This window comes from Photinus pyralis, unplaced genomic scaffold (genome assembly GCF_008802855.1).
Source record: "Photinus pyralis isolate 1611_PpyrPB1 unplaced genomic scaffold, Ppyr1.3 Ppyr1.4_LG9, whole genome shotgun sequence".
Taxonomy (NCBI): Eukaryota; Metazoa; Arthropoda; class Insecta; order Coleoptera; family Lampyridae; genus Photinus; species Photinus pyralis.
This window is the reverse complement of record NW_022170878.1, coordinates 6,642,356-6,667,998: the sequence shown is the minus strand read 5'-3', so window position 1 is coordinate 6,667,998 and position 25,643 is coordinate 6,642,356. Positions and strand designations below refer to the sequence as shown.

General features: G+C 36.8%; 1 protein-coding gene across 3 annotated transcripts; it reads right to left on the bottom strand.

The window, feature by feature from the left end:
- Positions 1 to 18,997: 18,997 nt before the first annotated feature.
- LOC116180378 (protease inhibitors-like) lies at positions 18,998 to 23,514 on the bottom strand. Of its 3 annotated transcripts, XR_004147110.1 has the most exons (6): positions 23,011 to 23,410; positions 22,868 to 22,958; positions 22,025 to 22,824; positions 19,652 to 19,782; positions 19,440 to 19,601; positions 19,033 to 19,391 (listed from the first exon to the last, which is right to left on the bottom strand). XR_004147110.1 is itself a non-coding variant. In XM_031500345.1 (3 exons), the coding sequence occupies exons 1-3, from the start codon at positions 23,075 to 23,077 to the stop codon at positions 22,701 to 22,703; spliced, it is 282 nt and encodes a 93-aa protein (XP_031356205.1). In that variant the 5' UTR covers positions 23,078 to 23,258; the 3' UTR covers positions 22,618 to 22,700. The 3 variants fall into 3 exon arrangements, 1 of the variants encoding a protein (XP_031356205.1); XR_004147111.1 differs by having other exon boundaries at positions 18,998 to 19,373; positions 19,652 to 22,824; positions 23,011 to 23,514; XM_031500345.1 differs by lacking the exons at positions 19,033 to 19,391; positions 19,440 to 19,601; positions 19,652 to 19,782 and having other exon boundaries at positions 22,618 to 22,824; positions 23,011 to 23,258.
- Positions 23,515 to 25,643: the final 2,129 nt, after the last annotated feature.

Below are 25,643 nucleotides of genomic sequence, written 5' to 3'. Positions count from 1 at the left end.
TCCCCACATCATGTAGCCCCGTCTCTAAAGTTGTTAATTACACGACTCCGTATGAACACGTACACTCCTCGTCTTTCTACATGCGATTGTCTACAGGCCCTCATTTGCTGCCAGCCAGGCAGCCATCCAACCAGCCAGTCAGTCGGCCAAAGTGATATGAAAAGCTTCTATTAAGAACAAATGAAGATGCAATTAGAGTTTTGACATCGATCCTACTTTGCAAAAATGAGCTAAAAACTACCGTAGGCCTATGTCTGGTCCAGAATTGCAGTTAAAATTCGAATTTTCAAAAACAATTTTGGTTTCGTTATTTTTCTCTTAAAGAGACGCAGATACCAAATTTCTGTGAGATCGAAAATGTCGCATCCCAGTTGAGACCCTATATTGGGGAAGTACCGCAGTAGACGTTACAATTTCCACGATATGTACGTGGAACCATTCTGTTCTTGGTATAGTCATGAATTTCTAAGGCTGCATGATAATGCGGAACAAAATAGTGAAGAAAGTACTTCGATATATTTTGAGACAGTAAATCCGTACGGGTTGTCAAAAAGCGCGGGGTGGCTATATTGCGATTACCGTTTTTGGACGTATCAAAATTTCATCAAACGTCAACGTTTTAGATCATATTAAGCAACTTTTAAAGAATAAAAATTTTTACTGTCTGTTTTAACTCGTGTGTACCTATGTACGTACATACGTTGGCAGATTAGACATAAAGGATGTAAACGTCATACTATTTTTTTGAAATAGCAATAACGCAAAATTTTTATTAAATTATTCGGAAGACTTTCTTTTTCTGTGTACAGCCTACACAAATTATGCTAGGTTTTATTATACAAATAAACTTTTTTTCAAATACATAGTAGCGCTAAATTTTTTATTTAGTTATTTGAAAGAGATTATTTTTCTTGGTTTAACCTACACAAATTTGGTTTTATTACAAAAAACTATATAAATTTAATTCTCCGAAATACAGCAGCTTAGTGCGCGGTTACTAAATACTTGGGATTTGAAAAGAATATTTAAAATTCATTGTCGGGGCATATTGAAGGACTCTTCAGGCTACAACCTAAAAATATTTTCAACGAAATTGCAATTGTTATACAGGGTGATTTATATCAAAGTTGCACTTTTTTTAAATATAACTCCCTGTTTTATAATTAGAATAGGTGTTTTAACTTTTAACGGCCTATTAATTACTGAGAGGCTTTAAAAATCGACAAACCTTGTGTATTATTAGAAATGGTTGAATTACAAAAATATGTATAAAAGGTAAATACGGCGTGCTTATATCGTTAGAAAGGTAATCAAATCCTACATTTGATGCAATAAAAAACTTGGTAGTTTCATTTAAAAAAATCAAGTTATCTTTGATTGAAATTTTGAAAATTTACAGTGATTTCTTTTAGCACAAAAAAAGTTTAACTTTGACCGTTCGGCGTATGTAGGTAAGCACACGTGATGATCAGTAATACTGCAGCGTCATGGCCTTCTAAGTTTTATGGAAACTTCGTTTTCAATTTTTACTGGACATCTATTTTTTGAAAAAATGACGCTCAGCCACTCATTTTAGATATCATGTGTAAATAAAGTCACACTAAAATTGACTAAGGAATCGAAATATGCAATAATATAGGTGAGTTCTATTTAAAAAAATACTTTGATATAAATCACCCTGTATACATCATCGAGATTTTGTTTGATTCGGATTCCTGGTGCCTCAAAACATGTATTTGATGTATTCCCGTCAAAAAAGGGAGGGATCATTTTTTACCCCACTGCAATACCTCCCTGACTGACATGCGGGTACTAAAATTAAGTTAAAATAAACAAACAGATAACGAGTGAAGTTTTCGAGTAGTTGTAAAAAGCTGTTCTGCAAGAATTTTACACCTGGTTTCAATTTCATTTGGCGATGCCTTGAATGAACGTATAGACATATCAAAACTTTCGATTGATAGTAGTTGATTACAGAATTTTAATTTTCAGGCTGAAACTGAAACTACCATTCTATAGAAAAAAATTGTTCTTGGATTTTATTAATTTAAATTAAAGGAGAGAGAACGGCCACAGATACGCCCACACAAGGTCGTAATTGAACACAAACACACAATACAAAGAGCCACTGTTTTAATTACGAAGAAAAAATTCATATCATATTGCTTTTCAGCACCATCATTGAATAATAAATCTGAATAGGTCAGTGAGATAGGAGAAAAGGTGGCCAGTATTCTTTATCTAGAATGTGCTGGTATCGTACGGCAAGTAACAAAACGTGATTAAAGGAAACTCTTCAACATTTTTTAATTCATACAATATAGCCGAGATACTCACTTCAAAATGAGTAGAGAGGTGAGAGAGAATGTTTTGACTACGGTGACATCATGCCATTGATAAACTTACGCACGTCGGTAACTGGATACCTTTGATACAACGTCGTCTAAATATAGTTTTCAGGAGAATATCCGACTTAATTTTTTAACAAGTGTTCTTAATTCAATAATAATAACAGCGTTGTTGTAGAACGTAAAAAGTCAATTATTGGATACAAGATAATTAGACAACAATATATGCTATGATAATATGATAAAGGGTCCGTTCACTTAGCCAAAAATGAACTAATTTTTTTTACGTATTGTGTCTCAATAATCATTTGTGCTCAATAGTGCATTTATTCGCACCGTTTGTGCCTTTTTGGTTTTGGAGATAATAGGACAAATCAAATGGGGGCAACTTAAATCGTTATTTTTTTGTTATTTGTGACATTTTCAACTAACTACATACGAAATTAGATCATTCACTATAGTAGTAGGCGAGAGACACTTTGCCCCAAGGCCCATTCTCCAAACGAGTACCTATAACTTTTGTTTGAAAAGTTATTTTAAAATTTTGTTCCTTAACTCATCCAGTATGTACACAACCAATTTCGTGGAATTCTCTCCATTTTCGTTGTCCGGCCAAGAATTGCAGTGGAACTTTTTTTTCGAATTTTCAAAAACTAATTCCAGATTCGTGATTTTTATGTTCAAAAACCGCCAGGCACCAAATTTCGTCGAAGCAGGGGTGCGCCCTTCCGTGATAGGAATTTTGAAAATTTTTTTCAAAATCGGAAAGGGCATACCCGAAAACCTAATTAAAAACGTGTCACTCATCTTTGTAACTGTTGTGTAGTGATTGTTTCAGATACGGTGAAAATTTTTTTGCGGTTTTAGGTCACTAAGTAGGTCTATTTTAAGAATCCGCCCAAAAATGTCTGCAAATAATACAAAAATTAAATTTTTTAAAAATATGGGCATGTAGCACATCGATTTTAGGGTTTTGAAGTTTTCTGAATTTAAATTTTTAGTTAAAAATGTTTTTGGGGGCATTTTGGAGGAGTGGGGGGTGTTTTTAAGGGGTGGGTTTTTATATTTTTCAATATTAACGTGTCGTACATCGATTTATATGTTTTTATGGATAAGGATCCCGAATTCCATATCAAAATGGAGGTACAGCAAGTTATTCAATGTTAAAAAAGTAGAACGACGCCGACAGACGGCCCGAAAATAACATAAAACGCGCGGTACGCCTCGCCCGCGCTGCACGACATCATTTTAATAAAAAGATAATAATTTTGACGCCAAAACGCTCCCAAAAATATTTTTAACTAAAAATTTAAATTCAGAAGGCTTAAAAACCCTAAAATCGATGTGTTATATGCCCATATTTTTTAAAACTTTAATTTTTGTATTTTTTTGGCCGCCATCTTGAATTTCTCAAAATGCTCAAGGGTGTCAAGGTGGCATTCTCAAAGTAGACATCCTTACGAACAAAAAACCGTCAAAAAACCTTCACCGTACCTCACTTCCAGGTTAAGCCAAAAATCCCAGTTTGGCATCCAGATTATTAGGGAAGCGATTGAAGAATGAAGGGCACGTCACGGAGAACGGCAGCGACCGCGCGGTACGCCAATAGTGCTGTCGCTTGTTTACTTACATGTTTTCTATAATATTAATAATTATGTTTGTGTGCCAATTAATATAGTTTGCGTTGAGCAGTTTGTTGCTGCCCTTTCTTCCAGTAAGACAACACAAAAGTAACTGGTGATTGCTGAGAAAAAAATTAAAGAACTCCAAATTTCACCATTTCTTTGGGAGTGGCTCCCAAACGAAACACGTTTGACCCTCGGTTTATTTGAAAAAAAGTGCTTATCTTGAACCCCTCGGCCCTCTATTACCCAATTTTCACCCTGTATAACCAACTTTAAATAACATCCTTACCTTTCCATGTCTGTATATATTAGAAGTTTTAGTTTTTGTTAAGATGAATTCAGACATTTTCAATCGTCTGAACGTTAATCATCAATATAACACAAGGTATGGTCATAAGCTGCAGTATGAAAGACATAATCTGAAAAAGTATAAACAAGTATAAATTGTGCACAACTCTTGTACAGATAAAGCGCATTTTTTTAACCGAAATAGCTTTTGTTTTGACATCACTAATTGATATATTTCTTGCAGACGTCTCAATCGCCCTTTGTGAGTACCACGAACTTATAAATTAAGATGGGCTGTTAATGCTGAATTGACAAATGACACCTACATGGGGGCCGCCATGATGTGCACTCACATGGCGCGAAATTCAAATCAACTAATAAACAAGCATTAACCCAACATTAACCTCACATTTTCTAAATAAATTACTGTGACACATGTCATTTTCCAAGGCTGCAATAGGCTCAAAACTTGAGCACTAGGAAAATTCCCCTAGAAAATAACTAGAATGTGCACATCATGGCGGAGCCCATGCTAGGGCCATTTCTACCTCTATGCAACTGTTTGATCAGCGGTCCATCTTAATTTATAAGTTCGTGTGAGTACCCTCTTCCGACAATCCGATCTTGAGGTATAAGGGAATATACCTGATCACGATAAGAGGTTGAGGAGGAGGGCTATGGTTGGTAGAAATTAATTCCATTCGTTGAGACTCTTTTCATTAGAGTATCATGATGAAGGATAAAACCAGTTCCACCCCCCCACCCTCTGATCTCGAAAATGACTCGCCCGGAAAAGCTATAGTTTGTACAAATCAGTTTCTTTTGATGAGACCTAAGCGTTCACTTAGCCCCAGGCTTAGCCCTCATTTGATTTTTCCTATTATCTCCGAAACCAAAAAGGCACAAACGATGAGTATGAAAGCACGATTAAACACAATCGAAGTACTACGCAATACCGTCGATGAACTATCAAAAAGTTTAATTTTTTGGAGGGCTAAGCGTTCACTTAGCCCCCATTTGATTTTTTCGATTATCTCCAAAACCAAAAAAGCACAAACGGTGCGCATAAATGCACAATTGAGGCACAATACATAAAAAAAATTGGTTCATTTTTGGGCTAATGGGGGGCTAAGTGAACGGACCCTATGATAAATGTATGTTTTCTTGATTTATTTTTTGACGGTAAAAAACATTCCATTGAATGCGATTGACGACTGCGTCTTTTCTCTTGCTATGGAAATTCATAATAGCTTTGAAATTTCTTATTCGATCCGTAAGCTCGAGAACTTAAGCCGTTCTCTGCATACGACTAGGAAAGCGCTTCAATAGAAATTATATGGCTCGAATAGCGTGTCTAGGTGTGGGACTTAGTATAACATTTTGAGTAAATTGGATTCTATACCGTGTTGTTAGGTGCCGATGTAAAGATAAAGGACACATCTATGCCTCTATTGTAACAGATTTTTGATTTAATACTCGAATTTTGCATAAATAATTGTAGAAGTACTTGATATTTATGGTATTTTCAGGTGCCGTAATTATTAATATTTAAAAAATATCAAAAATATGTTACAAGAGAGACGTAGAAAAAGGTTTAGAAGCAAACGTGCCGGCATGGCGTTTTCGAGTCTTCGTTTCGTAAAAGTGCAATACAATTTCTTTCATGAAGCCGATTTAAAAAACCTTTCATTTCACATCATAATATAATATTGCACTTCTCTCATTTGAATTTTAATGTTGTTGTTTAAAGTACTTAATTCCAAATTTTGTCTCAAAAACATGTTATTTGTGCATTTATATACGGAAACAGCAATTAAACAATATCTGTAAATGCTCGCACAACTGAGACTGACAGTATATTGTATATTCTGAAATATCCCAAAACATTGTCTATAGGTACAATAATAGTAAAGTTTAATTTCGATCTTAAAGTCTACATAAGGTAAGATCGTTGGAATCAAGATTTACTTGTAAGTTGATAACTTTGACGTCATTTCCTAAGAGGTGTGCAAATAATAACATGTATTACGTAAGCATAAGTTTGTAAATACAGAGATAATATTGCAATACGATCTTCACCTGCTGTTATAACTCCCACGCAGTCTACGAGATAAGTACGCGAAAGTAGCGTCATCTAAAGAAATCTAATCACTTTGATTCAGTTGAGTAGGTGGTATAAAACCTCGATTAAAATTTAGTTACTTTTGATAGTTATAAATTCAATGCTTTTAATAAGCGGAGTTTGTCCCAGAGGGCAACCTACGGAGAAACTCCGTTAAAGTGGACCCTTCAAAAAGCATTGCGTTGTCTTTCTATTCAGATTTATTATTCAATGGCACCATCAATAGTAAAAACCTTCTATGCCATCGTTATACAGACTCCTGCTGATTATTTTAAGCTGAGACCCAAACTAAAACTTTCGATTTAATAAAATTCATATAGGTGCGCTAGCAACTGGAACGTTTGTTGCGTTTCCACAATCGCCTATCTCATGATCCATCTGTAGTATATTTAAATCTGTGATTATACGCTCTCTATAATACAGTAGTAAAGGTGAGTCCGTTCAATTCGGGTCTAGGACAACTCGCCGTCGCCGACTGGCCGTTGGCGATTCGCCGTCGCCGACCCGCCGTCGAACAAACTCGCCGTCGGGCAAACTCGCCGTCGGTCAGGTCGCCGTCAGCAGAACAAATAATAAAAAATACTACTAAATGTTTGTAAGTGCAATCAGTTTGTTCTTATCAAACAAAACACTCTAAAATTACAAAAATATTTTTGGTTATACATTATACCAGGGGTTCCCAAACTTTTTCAGTTCGCGGCGCACTTACAGGTTTAGTAATTGGCCTCGGCGCCCTACTTAGCCGAAATATAGCGCAATTACACAAGGCGAGCTACGAAAATAAAACAAACGTAAATTGACAATGTTCTTAACTTGATACAGACGCAGAAGAATATGTGTTATTTCTAAAAAAAACAAGTTAATCCAAAATCTTCAATGTGACGTGTGAGCTGGATGACTTCTACATATCTTTTCAAAGGGTGGAATCAGACTTGAAACTGCAACTCTCATTTCTTGTCCCACATTAATTTTTGAACGATATTTGCTCTTTATTACAGCTACGGCCGAAAATCCTGCTTCACATAAATAGAACTTTGCAACCGGCTACTCCGAATTAGGTTTTCCTGCAGTTTTCCTAATTCGTAAGGTAAATACCGGAGTAGTATAGACCATCTTAAGACCTTCTGCAGAGGCATCTCTAAATAGCATTATGCGGGTCACTCTGTAATTGGGCGCATGCCTGTTGAGGGCCCAAAACAAGAGAGGGATAATAAAATAATAAAATAAAATAAAAAAAATAAAATAATAACCGGAATGAAAATCCTGATGGCTTTTGCACTTAAAGCTGGATGTTCATTTTCGACAGATATCCAAAACTCCATCAAATCGGAGCAAGTGAAGTGAGTTTTGAGTTTACTGTCGCAAGAGAGTTCAATGAGATTCCGTTGATGAAGTGCTAACACAGCGAGCACGATTTGAATGGTTTTTTTTTGATCCCATGAATGTCTAATAAGTTACGGTTTCCCGAGAAGAGAAAACGGGAACGCCTCACGGCGCCCCTGGCCACTTTCAATGGCGCCCCAGGGCGCTTCAGCGCACACTTTGGGAACCCCTGCATTATACATTTACATTTCATAATTATGGGCTAACCCCCTAAGATATTCCGAAATATCACTATCAATCCGTGTATTTTACGACGGGTACAGGTAAAGGATTAGTCTGTCAGCATTAAAAGAAAGAAAGGATAACATACTTTGATGTCCAAGCACGGAAACCGAAGTTCAATTATAATTTACAACTGTTGTGAATTCTTAAAAGGGTGTAGGCGGTTATTAATTTTCAAGGAAGGTCTTTTTCACAACGGTTTAGGTACAATTTCCCTTACTATTTTGCATACGATAAAAGGATCTAGAGGTTCCGTTAACTTAGCACCACCATTTCAAATTTTTGACTAAAGAAAGATTGCGCTAGAACCTCTATGGCTAGCGCCAGCTAGCGCCACTTTGAGTTCAGCTAGCGCCATTATAGATTTTACAGAAAAGTCCTTGACTTTCGGGGGGTGCTATGTTAACGCCAGCACCACCATTGCGTCCGATCATTTCCAAAAGCAAGCGCTGTGCTCGTCAGACCTAGCGCCAGCTAGCGCCACAAATTTTAGAGCTGTCATCACCCTCCAATAGTGTGGGGGGAGGGGGCACCACCATTTTGTCTTTTCGGGTAAAAATTTGATGTTTTCTGTTCTTTTAGACCTAGCGCTCAAGTTCACCTAGCGCAATTATAAATTTTGCAAAAAGCCTTTAACTTTTGGGGGTGGTTTATTAGCCTCTAACACCACCATTGTGTTCGATGACTACCAAAAGCAAGCGCTGCGCTGTGTTCTTTAAACGTAGCGCAGAGCTGGCGCCCAATCCCTAACATTGTGTGGGTCCTTTTTTTATAATACCACGCACCGGTTTGTTTTTTCGTGTACAATTTTGCTATTTTGTGTTTTGCTGACATCTCCCAGATAGAGTCAAAATCTTAAGAGTAGACGCCACCCCCAATTAGTTTGGGACAGTTTTTCCTAGCTTTATGACTTGGCACCACTGAAATATTTTGGATTAATTTTCTAGTAAAACTAGTGGTGTGGTAGCTGAATCTGCGGCAAGTATTAAAATAAGGAAATACAGTTCAATTATTATAGAACAGAACCATATTTTTATACGTTTCGCAGTAGAGACATTGGGACCTTGGTGTAGAGAAACTCGAAAATTTTGTGGAATACCTGGGAAAACGCATTACCAATATTACTGGGGAACCCCGAGCTACCACTTACTTACGACAAATTTAAGTATTGCCATACAACGTGCAGGTAACGCAGCCAGTCAGTGTAATGGGGACCACGATCCCCATGGAAGAAAATTATCATTTATTAACGAGCTCCTAGCGAGTTTATAATTTTGCGGTGTCTGTTCGTCTGTCCGTCCACGATATCTCGATAACGAATGGAGCGATTACGATAAAATTTTGTAGGTGGATTCTTTACGAGATTCTTTATCAAATTTGTAGATCGGAGTTCGTGAACTGGCAATGTAACCCAAAAAATAAGGAAGCCCCTTTTGACATCTCCGTGAGTTATGAACCGAATTGCATGAAATTCAATATGCGTATAGCTTTAGCCATATAAAACAAAATTCCAAAAATTGAGCCTAATCGATCAACATTCACAATGCTCTTTTCGCATTTCGACCATTTATAAACCGAATTGCAAACTTTTTTATTTATGAAGGATTTAAATGAAATTTGATACATAACCACTTGGAATAAAAGCAAATATAACGCTAGTTTCAAAATTTGATTTTGCGCATGCGCAGTGCCAACTTTCTTATTTATGGAGGGATTTAAATGAAATCTGACACATAGCCACTTTGAATAAAAGCAAATATAACACTAGTTTCAAAATTTGGTTTTCCGCATGCGCAATGCCAACTTTCTTATTTATGGAGGCATTCAAATGAAATTTGAAACATAACCACTTGGAATAAAAGTAAATGTTGGAAAATTAGTAGTTGTGATAAGTTTTTCTTAAATATTTAAAAAAACTATACTATTTAGCGCGAAATAAAATAAATAATCTACAGTAAATTGCGAACAAAAATGGCCTCATATATAATCTTGCTAAATTGAACCATTCCAGAGTTACGGAGGGTGTAACAGTAGAAATTTTTCATCTTTTCTTTTAGATTCTTTTGGAAAAAATATGAGATTATCACTAAGGAAACTATTTTTTTTGTTAAAACCGGTTAAAACAAATTGCACTTTAGTGACCAGTGGTATGTTACTGATAAGTCCTTGAAGGAACCATAACCTTACCACCTTCTCAAGGGGGGCCATTTTTTCAAGAGACTTGCACTATTAGGGACAGTAATTCCTGGGGAGTTGCAGGATGTGTTGTTATTGCTCTCAGGTGTTCGACAATCTTGCATTCCCACTTCATCGGGTATCTTCTTCTCATGCAGCCACTGCTGCACCTGATGGTAAGTTCTAAATGAATGTTCTATCTGGTAGCTGCTGAAGTGGGGAGAAGCGCAGCCAACTTGAACAGTGAATGTATAGGATGCTTTGAAATAGCTTGCAAGTAACACTGGTAACGAAAACAAGCCAGATCTTCAGTGTTCTTTACTTCAAACATGATTTCATTTTTCCAGAAAATCGAAAAAATACGAAAAATGCCTTCTTTTACACCCTCCGCAACTCTGGAATCGTTGACTTGAGCAAGATTATACACAAGACCATTCACAATTTAATGTAGATTATTTTGGATATGGTACTTTTCTCGCCAAACCCCATAGTTTTCTAAATATTTAGGAAAACACCAAAAACTACTAATTTACCAACTGGTGTAACTTTTTACCAAACAATATGTGGACTGTATAGAACAATTTGCAGTTAATGGGAAACTTTTACTTTTGATGTTTAGGTTAAGCCGTTTTGTCGACTAATTGTACCGTACTATATTATGAATTTTTAATTTTAAAATTTCCATATGAAGAGTAGGTAAATCTTAAATAAAATAAGTGACCGACCTTCCTAGTTTTTTGATTATCGAAAAAAAATAAATTGAAAGCAAAACAATTAAAATATTAAACTACAGGTTGCATACATTTAGCGGCGGAGAATATACCGTACTGGAGAATTTGGAGCGGTTAAAAAAATAAGGAGTACTTACGGCGCTTCGCTTATTGAGCAGAACGATTTCTTGATTGTAAATGTAGAGGTTTCAACCAATTGAACACACACGACATTAGGAATTATATCTTCTCTTCTCAAAACCACACGCTCTCCACTTCTTCTTTTCGTTGTCTTCACAACACACTTTTTCCCTCCTTCCACGAACATTTTGCGTGCGCACGACGTACAAGGACGGACACAAAACGGCAGGGAAAATCACATTATGACGAGTAATGACAAAACAATATTGGGAAATTTTTAATTTAAGGAAAACGTACGTTTATGTATGCAACACCATACCTATTAGGTACCGTTTCTTGTGAAATTTTTCTGTTTTGTGTTCTACTCACTAAACAATTCTTTTTGTAAGTCACAGTATTAATTTCACTACCACAGTATTGCGAGCTAAATCGTTTAGAACACAGCGCAGTGCAAAATTTGAAAATTTCAACGAACGTACCTACTCATAACCTATATAAAGTCGTTAAATCAATCAGCATATTTGTTAATTATGCTAAAAAACAAAGAAGCAGTTCTTATATGCTTATATGTAATTTCTATTAAAACCTTTTACATTGTCGCCTTAAAAGGGATTATAAAAGACACGAAGGTATCCATTTTATTTATTGTCCAGAAGTACAGTACCATAGAGTACATAAACGTGTAAAACATAAATTATTTTTATGTAACAAAACAGATGGCGCTTACGGTACTAAATAGAAACTATTTGGAGATGCATCAACATTTTAACACCTCCACTGCAGCGAACAAATATCTAAATTTTACTTAAACCAAGTTCAAATAAAAACTTCGTATGTTTAACAAAACTCAAACTTTTAGTTAGTATATCAGCTGTCATTTCTTCAGATGGCAAATATTTTAAATCAATTAATTTTTCAGATATTGCTTCTCGAACGAAATGATGTTTAATATCAATGTGCTTGGTTCTACTGTGACCTACAGGATTAACGGACAACTTTTGAGCACTTTGATTATCGTTATGTATCGTTACAATATTATCAAACCCAGTTAATTCTAACAACAATCTTTTTAAGTAAATAGCTTCTTTTGCAGCCTCAGAAATTGCTACATATTCAGCTTCTGTACTAGAGAGACTAACACAAGATTGTTTTTTACTTTCCCAAGAGACAGCCCCATTGCAAAGTTTAAAAACAAATCCAGAATAAGATTTTCTGTCGGTTGAATCACCGCCCCAATCACTATCAACAAAACATTCAAGTTTAAATTCATTACTCTTTTCAAATTTCAAACAGTAATCTTTAGTTTTGTTTAAATATCTCAATATTCGTTTTGCTTGTTTCCAATGAGTTTCATTAAAGCAAGTATTGAATTGACTCATATAACTGACGCTGAAAGCAATATCAGGTCTAGTTAAAACTGATAGATACATCAAACTTCCTATAAGCTGTTGATATGGAAACTTCATATCACAAGTATCTGATTTATCTAAATGTATATTGGATTCTAAAGGCGTGTTAATTCCCTTACAATCCTTCATATTGAACTTGACCAATAACTGTTCAATGTAATCCTTTTGATCAATTGTTACAATGTTATGTTCTTTGTCAAAATTTACGTTTATGCCAAGACAATGTTTCATTTGACCCAAATCTTTAACTTTAAATTTTGAACTAAGTTCTGATTTTACAAAGTTAGATTCGTTCCCATCATTTGAAAAAACAAAAAAATCGTCAACATAAAGAGCTATAATTGTCAATAAATCATTGTTAAATTTCATGAATAAACATGGTTCTAATTTTGATTTGACATAGCCAATGTTCGTTAAAATTTCATCTACTTTCTTATACCATGCTCTCGAGGACTGTTTCAGCCCGTAAATGGCTTTATTTAATTTTAGAACTTTACCTTCTTGTCCCTTAACCTCAAAACCCTCTGGTTGATACATATAAACATTCTCTTCTAAATCTCCATTTAAGAAAGCAGTTGTCACATCCAAGTGACTAACATTTAAATTTAACTGAACACTTAAACCTAACAAAAGTCTTAAAGTCGAGTACCTTACAACCGGTGAGTAGATTTCGTTGTAGTCCACACCTTGTTTTTGTTCAAATCCTTTTGCAACTAGTCTGGCACGATAGCGCACTTTGTGAAGAACGTCCTTTTTCTTTTTGAACACCCACTTGCACTTCACAATTGTACCTTCTGTCGGTTTCTCCACCAGTTCCCACGCCTCATTTTCTTCGAAACTACCTATTTCTTCTTTCATAGCTTTCCTCCATCTTTCTGCATCTGCTAATGATAGAGCTTCACTCACAGAAGTAGGATCGCACGAGGGAGTTTCATTGCACATATAAACAAAATCATCATTTCGTTTTGGTTTGGGTACACGAGTCGATCTTCTCAACATCGGTTCCTGAACATGCTCATCCATGTCCCCACCCAAAGACTCCTCCACTGAATCCATGTCTTCCTCCACTGAATCCATGTCTTCTTGTGGAATTTCTTCATTGACAGGGACATCAACGTAATCATCAGCCTTTTCAATAATTATGACATCACGACTGACTGTTACTTGATTTGACTCGTAATCATATACTCGAACACCTTTGATATTATCTGCGTAACCAATGAAAATTTTCTTTTCTGACTTCCTATCCCACTTCTGACGTCTTTCTTTGGGAACATGTACCATACATGGGCTTCCAAATATTTTTAGATTACTCACGTCTGGTTTCTTCCCCGTCCACATCTCGTAAGGGGTTTTGTCAGATAAAGCTGCTGCAATCGATCTGTTGCGTAAGTAAACAGAATGATGTACCGCTTCTGCCCAAAATTTCTTGGTTAGATCTGCATCAAATAACAGACAACGCGCTCTTTCGACAACAGTTCTGTTGGCTCGTTCACTAATGCCGTTCTGCTGAGGTGTATATGGGGTAGTCTTCTGATGAATGATCCCACAATTTTTTAGAAAATCTTCAAAATTTTTGCCGCAAAACTCGCCGCCTCCATCCGATCTTAGAATCTTGATTTTCCTATTTGTCTGGTTTTCCACCATGCTTTTGAACTCCTTAAACGCATCCAGGGCTTGATCCTTCGTTTTCAGGAAGTAAACAAAAGACATTCGAGAAAAATCATCTTCAAATAGAATGAAGTATCTTGAGCCACCAATGGAGTTTTGTTCCATAGGTCCACATAAATCTGTATGAACAATTTCTAACAACTCTCGAGTCTGGGAGGAACTATGCGGAAACTTTTGCCTTTGTTGTTTACCTTCACAGCAGACAGTGCATTTTGACGAATCACCTTTCCCTTTCTGCTCAAAACCAACGATTGCTCCTTTTCTCATTTTGTTTAAATCTGGCTGATTTAAGTGACCAAAACGACGATGCCAAGTGTTTGAGCTGGCCGCCATCAATGAGCAACATTTTTCATCCTTCCCAATATTAAGTTTATAGACATTATTTACCAAATTAGCCGTACCAATCAATTGATCACATTGATTAAAAATCTTACAGCAATCTACGTCAAAAACAACCATATTCCCTTGGTTAATAATTTGAGAAACAGAAAGCAAATTTGTAGATAATTCTGGGACATAATGAACATTCTTAACATCAATAGAAATTAATTGCCCATTGACTGAAGTTTCTATGTTTAAGTCGCCTACACATTCGACCTTGATCTTTTGTTTGTTCGCAACAACAATTTCATTCAAATCATTTGCAACTCTAACATTTTTCAACCAATCTTTTCTTGCTGTCAGATGAATGCTTGCACCAGAATCAACGTAAAAATCATTTGCTTTAAAATTTCCACCGAGAAAAACTGTATTAAATGCCCCATGAGTAGCTGAAGCTGCAGACTCATTCCCCTTTTTTAAATCAGGACATTTATTTTTATAATGGCCAGGCTTTTTGCAATGATAACATTTTATCTTTCTTAATATTTTTATTCTTGGCTTTTTTATCTTGCCATTGACTGACAAATGCATTACCGGTTTTAGCTTCTCCTTCCATGTCTAGAAGCTTCGACTTAATTGAATCGGTGGTGATAGAAATTCCAGAGTGTTCGATGGCCATAATCATGGGAGAAAATTTCTCGGGTAACCCTGCCAGTAGCAAAGACCCAACCCACTCATCGTCAATGTTAAAGCCCGTACCTCGTAATCTCTGGCCTGTTTCAATTACATGCGTTACATAGGAATGCATCGAGTCGTGGTTTTCCAATCTTGACGAAATTAACGTACGAAGCAAGGAAATCTTCCGTACAAAACCAGTATCAGCAAACATGGCTTTCAATTTGTCCCATAGCTCCTTTGCTGTCGTAGCCCCTTTTACATGCACATACAGAGAGGTATCGAGTGTTAATACTAACTTGGCTTTTGCTTTGGCGTCCTTATCAGCGTCCTCCTCGGTACCTTTGATGCACTTTTGCAGTCCTTCCAATACAAGGAAATTCTCGACGGCAAATGTCCATTCATCGAAATTTTCACGACCTTTCAGGCGAGGCACGTTCGCGATATAACTGTTAGCCATCATTATAAAACCGTACTTTAACACTACTTCACTTCAATAAATGCACATTATCTGATAACAACGTGTTTTTCGCGTAATCTGGGCTCATAACCTATTAAAACCTTTTACATTGTCGCCTTAAAAGGGATTATAAAAGACACGAAGGTATCCATTTTATTTATTGTCCAGAAGTACAGTACCATAGAGTACATAAACGTGTAAAACATAAATTATTTTTATGTAACAAAACAGATGGCGCTTACGGTACTAAATAGAAACTATTTGGAGATGCATCAACATTTTAACAATTTCCGTAGCTAACTAATTTTTATGGTGTAAATAATATAAGGCATATGTATTTTATATGATTAATACACTCCATTAATATACGACCAATCAGATAGATGATTGTTTCAAATTCTAACCAATCAGATGATTTTTTATCTGATTAAATGCTAGGTAGCTTTTTACAGCGATAAAAATGCGTGTAGGAATACGTAAAATATGTAGTGGTTGTAAAATTTACTGTCTTTTATTAATCTCCCTAAAATACACTCGACCTTGGTCAGGATAATTTTATTTTTAATTCACTCAAATTTTGTTGCCTCCTGGAGAAAACTCTCGATCAAAAGCATAATATTAATAAAATCGCTCCAGCTAAAACTGTCGCGATTTTATCACACTTTTGGTTTCGAGTTTTTTCCGTTGCAACAAAAGTTTCGTGTAAAAATAAAATTATGCGATTAAAAATCAAGCTCTTGTGTATTTACTCTCGATAAATTATATACCTATGTACGTCACGTCGACTACTATCTAAAGGTGTTTTTTTAACAATGCAGATTTACTCACCGTCAGTTTACTTCGAAATGAAGGGTTACAATCTTGTTACTTTATATACAAATTTTAGTATTTTTATTGGAACTTTTTACTTTAAACAGAACGATCAATCCAAAAAGTAAAGGATTTCAAATTGAAATAATTTGATTATTATTTCCGACCCTAAGAGGGACAGATTTGCACATTGGGGTTTAAAAAAGGTAAAGAGTTTGACCATCCCAGATGCGGTGTCTGTCCGTTAGCACAATAGTTCGATAACGAATGGACCGATTACGATGAAATGTTGTAGTTGGATTCTTTATCAAATTTGTAGATCGAAGTTCGTGAATTGGTAATGTATCCCAAAAAATAAGTAAGGCCCTTTTGACATCTGCGTGAGTTTTGAACCGAATTGCATAAAATTCAATATTCGTATAGCTTAAGCTATATAACACGCAATTCCAAAAATTGAGCCTAATCTATCAACATTCACAGTGCCCTTTTCGCATCGACGTGTAAATAAATATAGAAAACGAGCTCCTGGGTAAGGCTACAGCATGTGCAAAACCAAATTTTGAACTTGGTGTTAGTTTTGCTTTTATTTAAAGTGTATATGTATGAAATTTCATTTAATTGCTTCCATAAATAAGAAAATTGGCACCACACATCATGCACAAAACCAAATTTTGAAACTGGCGTTAAATTTGCTTTTATTCCAAGTGGCTATGTATCAAATTTCTTTTAAATGCTTCCATAAATAAGAAAGTTTTCAATCCGGTTTGTAAATGGTCGAGATGCGAAAAGAGCACTGTGAATGTTGATCGATTAGGCTCAACTTTTGGAATTGCGTTTTATATGGCTAAAGCTATACACATATTGAATTTCATACAATTCGGTTCATAACTCACAGAGATGTCAAAAGTGCTTACTTTATTTTTTGGTCTACATTGCCAATTCACGAACTCCGATCTACAAATTTGATAAAGAATCCATCTACAGAATTTCATCGTAAACGGTCAATTCGTTATCGTTATCAAGATATCGTGCTAACAGACAGACGGACAGACACCGCAAAATTATAAACTCGCTAGGATTTATAATTGCGCTAGGTTAACTTGATCGTTAGGTCTACAGAACAGAAAACATCAAATTTTTACACAAAAAGACAAAATGGTGGTGCCCCCTCCCCCCACACTATTGGTGGGTGATGGCAGCTCTAAAATTTGTGGCGCTAGCTGGCGCTAGGTCAGCAGAACACAAAACGTCAAAATTTTACCCGAAAAAAACAAAATGGTGGTGCTAGGAAAAAATGCCCCCCGCACTATTGGGGGGTGGCGCTAGCTCTAAAATTTGTGGCGCTAGCTGGCGCTAGCTCTGACGAATACAGCGCTTGCTTTTGGAAATGATCGGACGCAATGGTGGTGCTAGCGTTAATATAGCACCCCCCGAAAGTCAAAGGCTTTTTTGTAAAATCTATAATGGCGCTAGCTGAACTCAAAGTGACGCTAGCTGGCGCTAGGTCAGCAGAACACAAAACGTCAAAATTTTACATGAAAAGACAAAATGGTGGTGCTAGGAAAAATTGCTCCCCTCACTATTGGGGGGTGGTGCTAGCTCTAAAATTTGTGGCGCTAGCTGGCGCTAGGTCTGACGAACACAGCGCTTGCTTTTGGAAATGATCGGACGCAATGGTGGTGCTAGCGTTAACATAGCACCCCCCGAAAATCAAGGGCTTTTCTGCAAAATCTATAATGGCGCTAGCTGAACTCAAAGTGGCGCTAGCTGGCGCTAGCTGGCGCTAGCCATGGAGATTCTAGCGCAATCTGTCTTTAGTCAAAAATTTGAAATGGTGGTGCTAAGTTAACGGAGCCGGATTGGCTTAGATCGTTTTGAGGTGCTCTTGGATCTTGATCGAATCATGATTTTTACATGTATCTGGATCTCTATCTAGATCCAGAATTAAAGGATCTTACACAACACTGCAAATAACTACAGCATTCCAATGATGAAACGAGATTGCTAAATAATATTATATGACTAAACTGATTGCAGTTATAGACATCTAAGTGTTAGATTTAAATATTAAAAAAAAATAATCTTTATTTTGTTTCTGGTGACGGCGAGTTAACCGACGGCAAGTTGAACGATAGCGAGATTGCCCGACGGCGAGTTGCCAACGGCCAGTCGGCGACGGCGACTTGTCCCTGCCCGGTTCAATTCGGCGGAATCTTCCAATTAAATGAATTCAATTGCCAAAGATTAATAGAAAATGGATGGTGGCAATTATAATTCCATGCGTTTTCACCAATGTCTCAGCTGTTTTTCAAGCGAAATACAATCTGTTGCTGCTCTCACAAACCAAAGAAAAAGACGAAGGCCGACAATCGATAATCACGGCGCGGCAAATTGCGTGGTTATAATTACGATAGATTTTCGTTTGTATCCGTACATTGCTTGTTACGTGGTGATCGGATCGATGAATGCTTCCGGTGGTGGTGGTCTTCTGCTCCGTGAGAGTTCGAAGGAGCATTTCCATTGTGAATGAACTTCGTGGGTTTTCTTCGGGCATTATTGATTTGGTTCTTGTTATGGGGCGGCGTCTTGAAAAACACAGTCCCCAGTTGTGCGCCACTGTTGTTGGGTTATGTATGGTACATATATCACACTGGTGGTAAAACCAACTTTATTTATTTACACACGCGAATATCAAACTATATGACCTCGTACGGAGGCGTAAGGGTGTTATGTGGGTGGCGTGTGCACAGGTGTAGTTACAAACTTTGTGTCTTACTATTACTAACATTAAAACACCACAACTTGCTGTCCTACTAGTATTTAAAGTGTAAATAGGCATAGGTATTATGTGGTTATCGCATTACTTCTATTCCATTTTAAGCTTGTATTTGATGGCACAATACCAGTTTTGAGACATGACGTGTTTCTCGTTGCCCGTAAAAAATCGCATCCCTATTTTCCACCTTCCTTCTGGCATGCCCGGAGGAAACTTTGTACTGTCCGGCACCCAATCCTTTAATGTATATTTCACCTAAATCGATGGTTACAGGAATTGTGGGCGTGTCTAAATGAATCTTACCGCTTTAACGAGTGGCCATTCCATGCGAGGTGTCGTACAGGAACCCAACACGCGATCTATATCAAAGTACTTGCAGCGAATTGCATCTTTGATTGTCAAGTTGAATTGGAGGATGTCCAGGCGATAACGATTACTCAGCCATTTGTAACCCGTTACCATAATCTAAAAATTACTTAGTACAGCACGTATGGTAATTGGTAGTAAGTTCTTACGAGATCTCCTTCAGTTGCATCAATTTTCAACGTCAATGTCAAAATAAACGTACGGGTTGTTCGGTTATACTTGTAGTTAGAGCAGGAAGCGTTCAAAATGGTAGGATCGTAATATTCGACTTCCATACGTTCTGAAATAACATCGTACGCATTTTGCTTAAAAAAGTCTAGTTAGTGGTGATTTTAAAGGCAGTTTCCCATACAAACGCGTTCACTTGCGCGAGTAGTGCGAGTAGCAACAGCATTTTTTTGAATGATTGAATCACTGAACATCATGTGGAATTGTCTAATTCATTTTTGATTCGAATTTAAGTGCCGCGACAGATGCTATCTGTATTAATCATTTTCAAATCTGATCATCTGCTTACCATTCAATAAAATTATCTAACAGCATAGAAAGGTCTAATAACAAAAGATAAATGCTCACTAATCTATTAGATAGAATCTTGAAGTCCCAAATATATTGAAGACAAGTGGGGTGTAATAATTAAATCCCCCATCACCTCACCATGTATGAGACAATGTCAAACCTAGGTGGAGACATCGTTATGGGGTCCATTAGTATACATGATCATCGTAAAAAATGGAAATTGTAATAGAAAAGGATTATTGCGCTTGTGAATGACTTTGACACCTCTAAGCCAACTCACTCGTTCTACAAGCTGTCACCAGAATCGACTAGCTACTATAACGCTCTTCCTGCATCTGTAAAATCGACTGCGACGCATTCACATAATTCAAGAAGAGGGCCAAGGATTTTCTTACGTCAGGTGTCTTTTACACCGAAGGCGAGCTGTTAGGTATTACCGTCAACTAATAATTTTTTGCATTCTTATTGATATTGTGGCTTGTGTAAAAAACTATTATAAATAGTTTTTTATTAATAAACCGACTTGACTTAGTTCTACATGTATATTGCTTTATTGTTACAAAAATTCATCTTTCGCATTCCGATTTTGTCTACATTCTATCCTTCCAATTAGTTTATTATACGTAGATATTTAGTTACCCGTGCATTCTGAATTAGTTTAAGTAGTTACCAAGACCTATTCCGAAACCAATATCTACGATTGTTTTATTAACGTTGCTTGTGTCATTACGAAGAATTTGTTTGAATTAATTCATTTGCATTTTAAATTAATTAGCTTATTGTTGTTTCGAGATTTAGTTATTAGTGTCTCGTAAACTAGTTCCCTTGCAGTTAACGTCACGTTTATGCTTCTATATATCAGCGATTTGTACGGACGATTAGTTGTCGATCAAAGTTTTACTTACGTTTAGTTAACGTAAATTGAATTAGTGATTGAGTGGTAATTACGGTTCTCGCGTGTCAAACGTTATACATTTCTATTGCAATATTCCCCCTTGTTTTTTGTTTGAGTTTTTATCTGTTACAGATAAGGCAGAAAAGCGCCCATCTGAATTCAGATGGCCGTTACGGCCAGATTTTAAAGGCGACGACTTCTTGATATTATAACGTTTGATTACATCACATATTGGTTTTCGATACAATCGAATTCCTATATTTGTTTAAATAGTCATTTAACAGTTTTAGCTCCGTTGTTTTCCGCAGAAATCTGCTTTGATATTGATAATTTTTTAGACTACGAGTTAATCCCCTAAAAATTGAGTTAAATTTTTTCAGATCTAAAGTGTTATTTGTAATAATTTGAGACCGTTTATTAAATTTTCCTCGAGTGTGATTGTGACAACAATTATTGCTTACGTTCTACAATGCCGATTATTTTTTTCCTTTGTAATCCAGTTTTTCTAATAACAATGTCGGTGTTAACGGTTTCGCAGCCATAAATTGTTTTAACGCATACTGTTCACTAAGTACACAAAATTTGGTTGTGCAACAAAAACTTTAATAGAAACTTACGTTCGAGCGTTTCTAATCGCTTGATATGGTGTTGAAAGGAATTGCTATCCTTTTAACTTGTAAAGAAAGCGCTCGGGTGGGTAGTTAAGCGTACCCTTTGGAGTGGAAAAAATTAGAAATGTGCAACTTAGGAAAGTATTAAAAAAAAGGTGTGTAACATCGATGAAATTGAATCGTAGAACAGAAGTGTCAAACGTAATTTACTGTTTAACTATATTCAGTTCGAATCCATCATAGGAATGCTGCAAAACTTATATTGAATAATTGAATTGAATACGTCGCAAAATGTCGAATTTGTTTATGACCCAAAACTTAGTAGACTAATTGCCTCGAAATAAGGGCGCAAATGTCTCCTTGGAGGTGTGGTCCGGAGATGGACCTAATTACATTTAACGTTGTCATGAGAAACTATGCCTTCGTCCGTCAATTATTTGTAATTGGAATTAAGTTTACCAATTACGCAAGCTGCTAGTAAATTATATTAAAGTTACCTGCTTGAAAGGATGGTTGTAATTGCTTCTACTATAATTTAAAATCCGCGATTCCGTAGCCCAATCGGTGCCGAGTACCGCCATTTATGCGTTAGCTCGTAAGTAGATCGAAAATGTCAACGAAAAATAGGTGTTTATACCCCGCCACATGCGGCTTTACACTCACCAAGACTTGGATATGCAGGTTTGGTGACCGGGAAACGTAAAATGGCATACAAAGTAGCCCAAGCGATGGAGGTATCGCGCCAAAGGGTAGGTGTAAGAGTGGTGCCGTTACTTTAGGGCATGCTTAGTTGGCCCACTTAATGGAAAGTCTGAGTTCAAAGAAACTTAACAAGGGGGCCTTTTAGAAAAAATAGCGAGCTTTTTTTGAAATTTCCTTACGTAGACCTCGCGCACTGGTGGAAAAAATATTAAAGACGTTAATCAAAGAATAATTTCAAGATGGTGCAAGGGGGGTACATATGACCATAGTTCTAACTGGCGTTGGTACGTAGTGCGCTCACACAAAGATCATCATCGTCATTGGACAATAATAGCGCTCATTGCAGGGCGAGGAATTGGTCCATCTATTCGGTTCAAAACTAAAATGCTATCTGAGACACACATATTTATTTTACAAAAAGAATACTATGGTTTTAAGTACAGCGCCCAACGTTTGCCTCATGAGGAGAACTCAGAAACAGTTCCTAAGCGTACAAATGGTTCCGAAGCCCTCGACGCACCAACATTCGTTGCATCCTTGGTGATAGCGGGCACCCGGCTCGCATTTGTAGAGTGAAAGTCGCGTTTTGACTAAGCTAAAATAGTGTTGGTTAGTAAAAGGAGGGCCTGCGGGCTTACCATTTCTTAAAACCACAGAGAAGATAGCCATTTCCGCCGCACTGGCAGCGATTGCAGTTGTTTTCGATGTAAAACGCTTCTCGTTCGCATTCTGCAATGGGTCATTGGCACTCGCACTATTCCATTGGTGAAAAGCTACTTACCAAATTCGTCTCCTTGCACCATGGCGCCGAGCACCAAAGCTGCACAACACAAGTACACTATTAACATTGTCTACTGTCACTTTCTGTTTGCGCCGCGGCTATTTATACACTCACAAGTGATATCGACATTTTTCATTGTGAAATGCGAAAGTGCAAAGATATCGCGCACAAAGTGAGCTGACCAAGATCGTCGAGAGTACACTGTGCTATTCACGTGCTGCACATTAGAGGTTCATAATCAAATCGGATAGTGGCCACCTCTTCGATACCATGTCATGGTCGAAACAGTGGCGTAGAGGTTAGAGACTTTTGAAGTAGGTTGCTTACTCCAAAGGCAACATGAGGCCATTTTTTGATTGACTCAAATAGTATCGCCAAAGAAGGAGGCGAGATTGGTGTAAATAGCGTCGTATAAAATAGGTGCATTTTTTGTCAATATTTCCTCTCTGCTTCCATGTGAGAGAAACAAAGATGAGTCCTTTTGATACACGGAATCAGAATTACATTTGGGTTATCTCTAAAGTGACCTGTAGGCGCGTGTAACTCATCATACGAAGCACATTATTTAAAAGAAACGTAACCCAGTTGAACTATTGTTATTCTAGACTTAGCAGTAAATAAATTGTGTACTAATGGTTCACGATAAGGGGATTTTGACATGGACAACTTATTTGCATAATAAGGCTATAAGATTCAAGCAAACAATTTTTTGCTAATGACTGCTTTGGTAAAAACATAAAAATAAGTGGTAGATTAAGAAAGTTGGATTTGTAATTAAATTGATTACTGCACTGATCGAAATCGTGACCATGAAAACAATGCAGCAAAGCAAACCTGTTCACTATTTTTCTACTCTACCAACATAATACAAACATTCCCTGCTCAGAAACTCTACTACAAGTACAAGTCCGGTTGGTATACGCGAATAGCGAATCACAACTTGTATCGCGCATGGATTAAAAACTTAAAAGTTATAGCTAGTGTTATAGTCCAGTCATTATAGTAAGTTCACCTCGGAATTTGAGATACCCAGCTGAAAATTTGTAAATACTTGTATATTGACACCCTAAAAATTGTCTCAAAACCTACATATGGTAGGGTGTGCGCAACTACTAAATTTCAAGGTTAAAGGTCACAAAAATCGGTTTTTTTCGCTTTTTTTTGTAAATATCTCCTTTCTTATGGGTTTCTTACTATTTGTGTTCATAATCAATATTGAAGACTACAAAATTCTCTACAAGTTTTGTTTGAAAAAAATTTTTATACGGTGAACCGTTTTCAAGATAGAGGGCGGAGAGCGCGCGGTCACAGGATCACTTCAGGTCAACCGGTGCCTCCGGTCGAAAACGCGCCATATATGGCGTGAAAATATGGCAGCATTCTGCGCACTGCATCAAGGTGTTCTTGGAAAAGCCCAAGTCTTTCAGCGCGTACAAAATCAAGTGCTATTGTAACCATCTCGAAATATTGCACCCACAACTGTGCTGTTGGACCTCGAGCTTTCAAATCATCCAGTTTGTCCAGAAATGTTGAAAGAAAAATATTTGAGTTATCCATATATCCTTCTAGGTTTGAGTAGGATACATCTCGAGAAGTGATTTGCTGTATTAACTCATCCAATGTACCATCTTCAATCTTCATGTCTTCAAAAATAACCTTTGATAATGCAAGTCGTACCAATATATGGCCTCTGATCCTCCTAATTTCACAACGACTTTACATAAAGTTTGAGCTGGAATCTGACGCAGCTACTATTTCACGTGCTTTAGAGTAGAGGGGTTGATCAATAGTTATTTACCTAACAAGTTCGGTAAGTTAATTTTCCCGCATGAGCACTTTGTTTGCAGCACGACCGTAGGGAGTGCTGCATTTAGTGCGAATGCGGGAAAATTCTTTCCGAAAGAGTTAGGTAACAATATTTTTTGTAACGAATTGCGTAAAAAAAGGTCAAAATTAATAAAGTTTTGTAAATTAGCTTTTTTTTAATCATGAGTTGGTAACACAATCATATGTTTGGTTGGTAACATAATTTTGTAACTACCCACTTTTAATAATGCACTGGTCACATTTAAAACTTCCACATCTTTGGTTAATACATATTTTGCCTTTGCAATGAGTGCTACTACTTGGTCACGGCATTGCATCGTTTGCACTGAATATCTTGAGTTGCGTAAATACACTCGTTACATTTAAAATCCTTGGAAGCTTTGTGTGTGTTAATATGTGCTTTCTTAAACTGCATATGCGAATAGTTGCATAATATCACTGGTCACATTTTAAGACGTTTTAACAATAAATTTTACTTTTTCTTGAGTTCCAATTCTGAAAAATAATTTGATTGCGTTATAAGTTCTTGTTTATATACCTATTTACGTAAAACTTAGTGTACGTCTGTTTCCGATTAATCGCACTAAATACCCTCAACCAACGGTTTAATTGATTTTACAGCAGATGACAGTTAACCATGACATGACGTTCGGTGACTTCAATAAGTACTACCAACCGAAGAACGCGCATAACCCCTTCTCTCCAGCGGAAACTAAAAAACACCGCGATGCGGGAAAGTCGTTTTCCCGTGCATCGAGGATGCTTGGAAACATTATCTTTCCATTCAATGAGTACAAAAAAGAATT

Bases quoted from the DNA above. Each gene is read 5' to 3' on its own strand.
- LOC116180378 (XM_031500345.1), bottom strand. From the start codon at position 23,077: ATGTTAATAGTGTACTTGTGTTGTGCAGCTTTGGTGCTCGGCGCCATG. The intron at 22,959-23,010 runs GTAAGTAGCTTT...GACCCATTGCAG, and splicing joins GGTGCAAGGAGACGAATTTG to AATGCGAACGAGAAGCGTTT. The intron at 22,825-22,867 runs GTAAGCCCGCAG...ACACTATTTTAG, and splicing joins CTCTGTGGTTTTAAGAAATG to CTTAGTCAAAACGCGACTTT.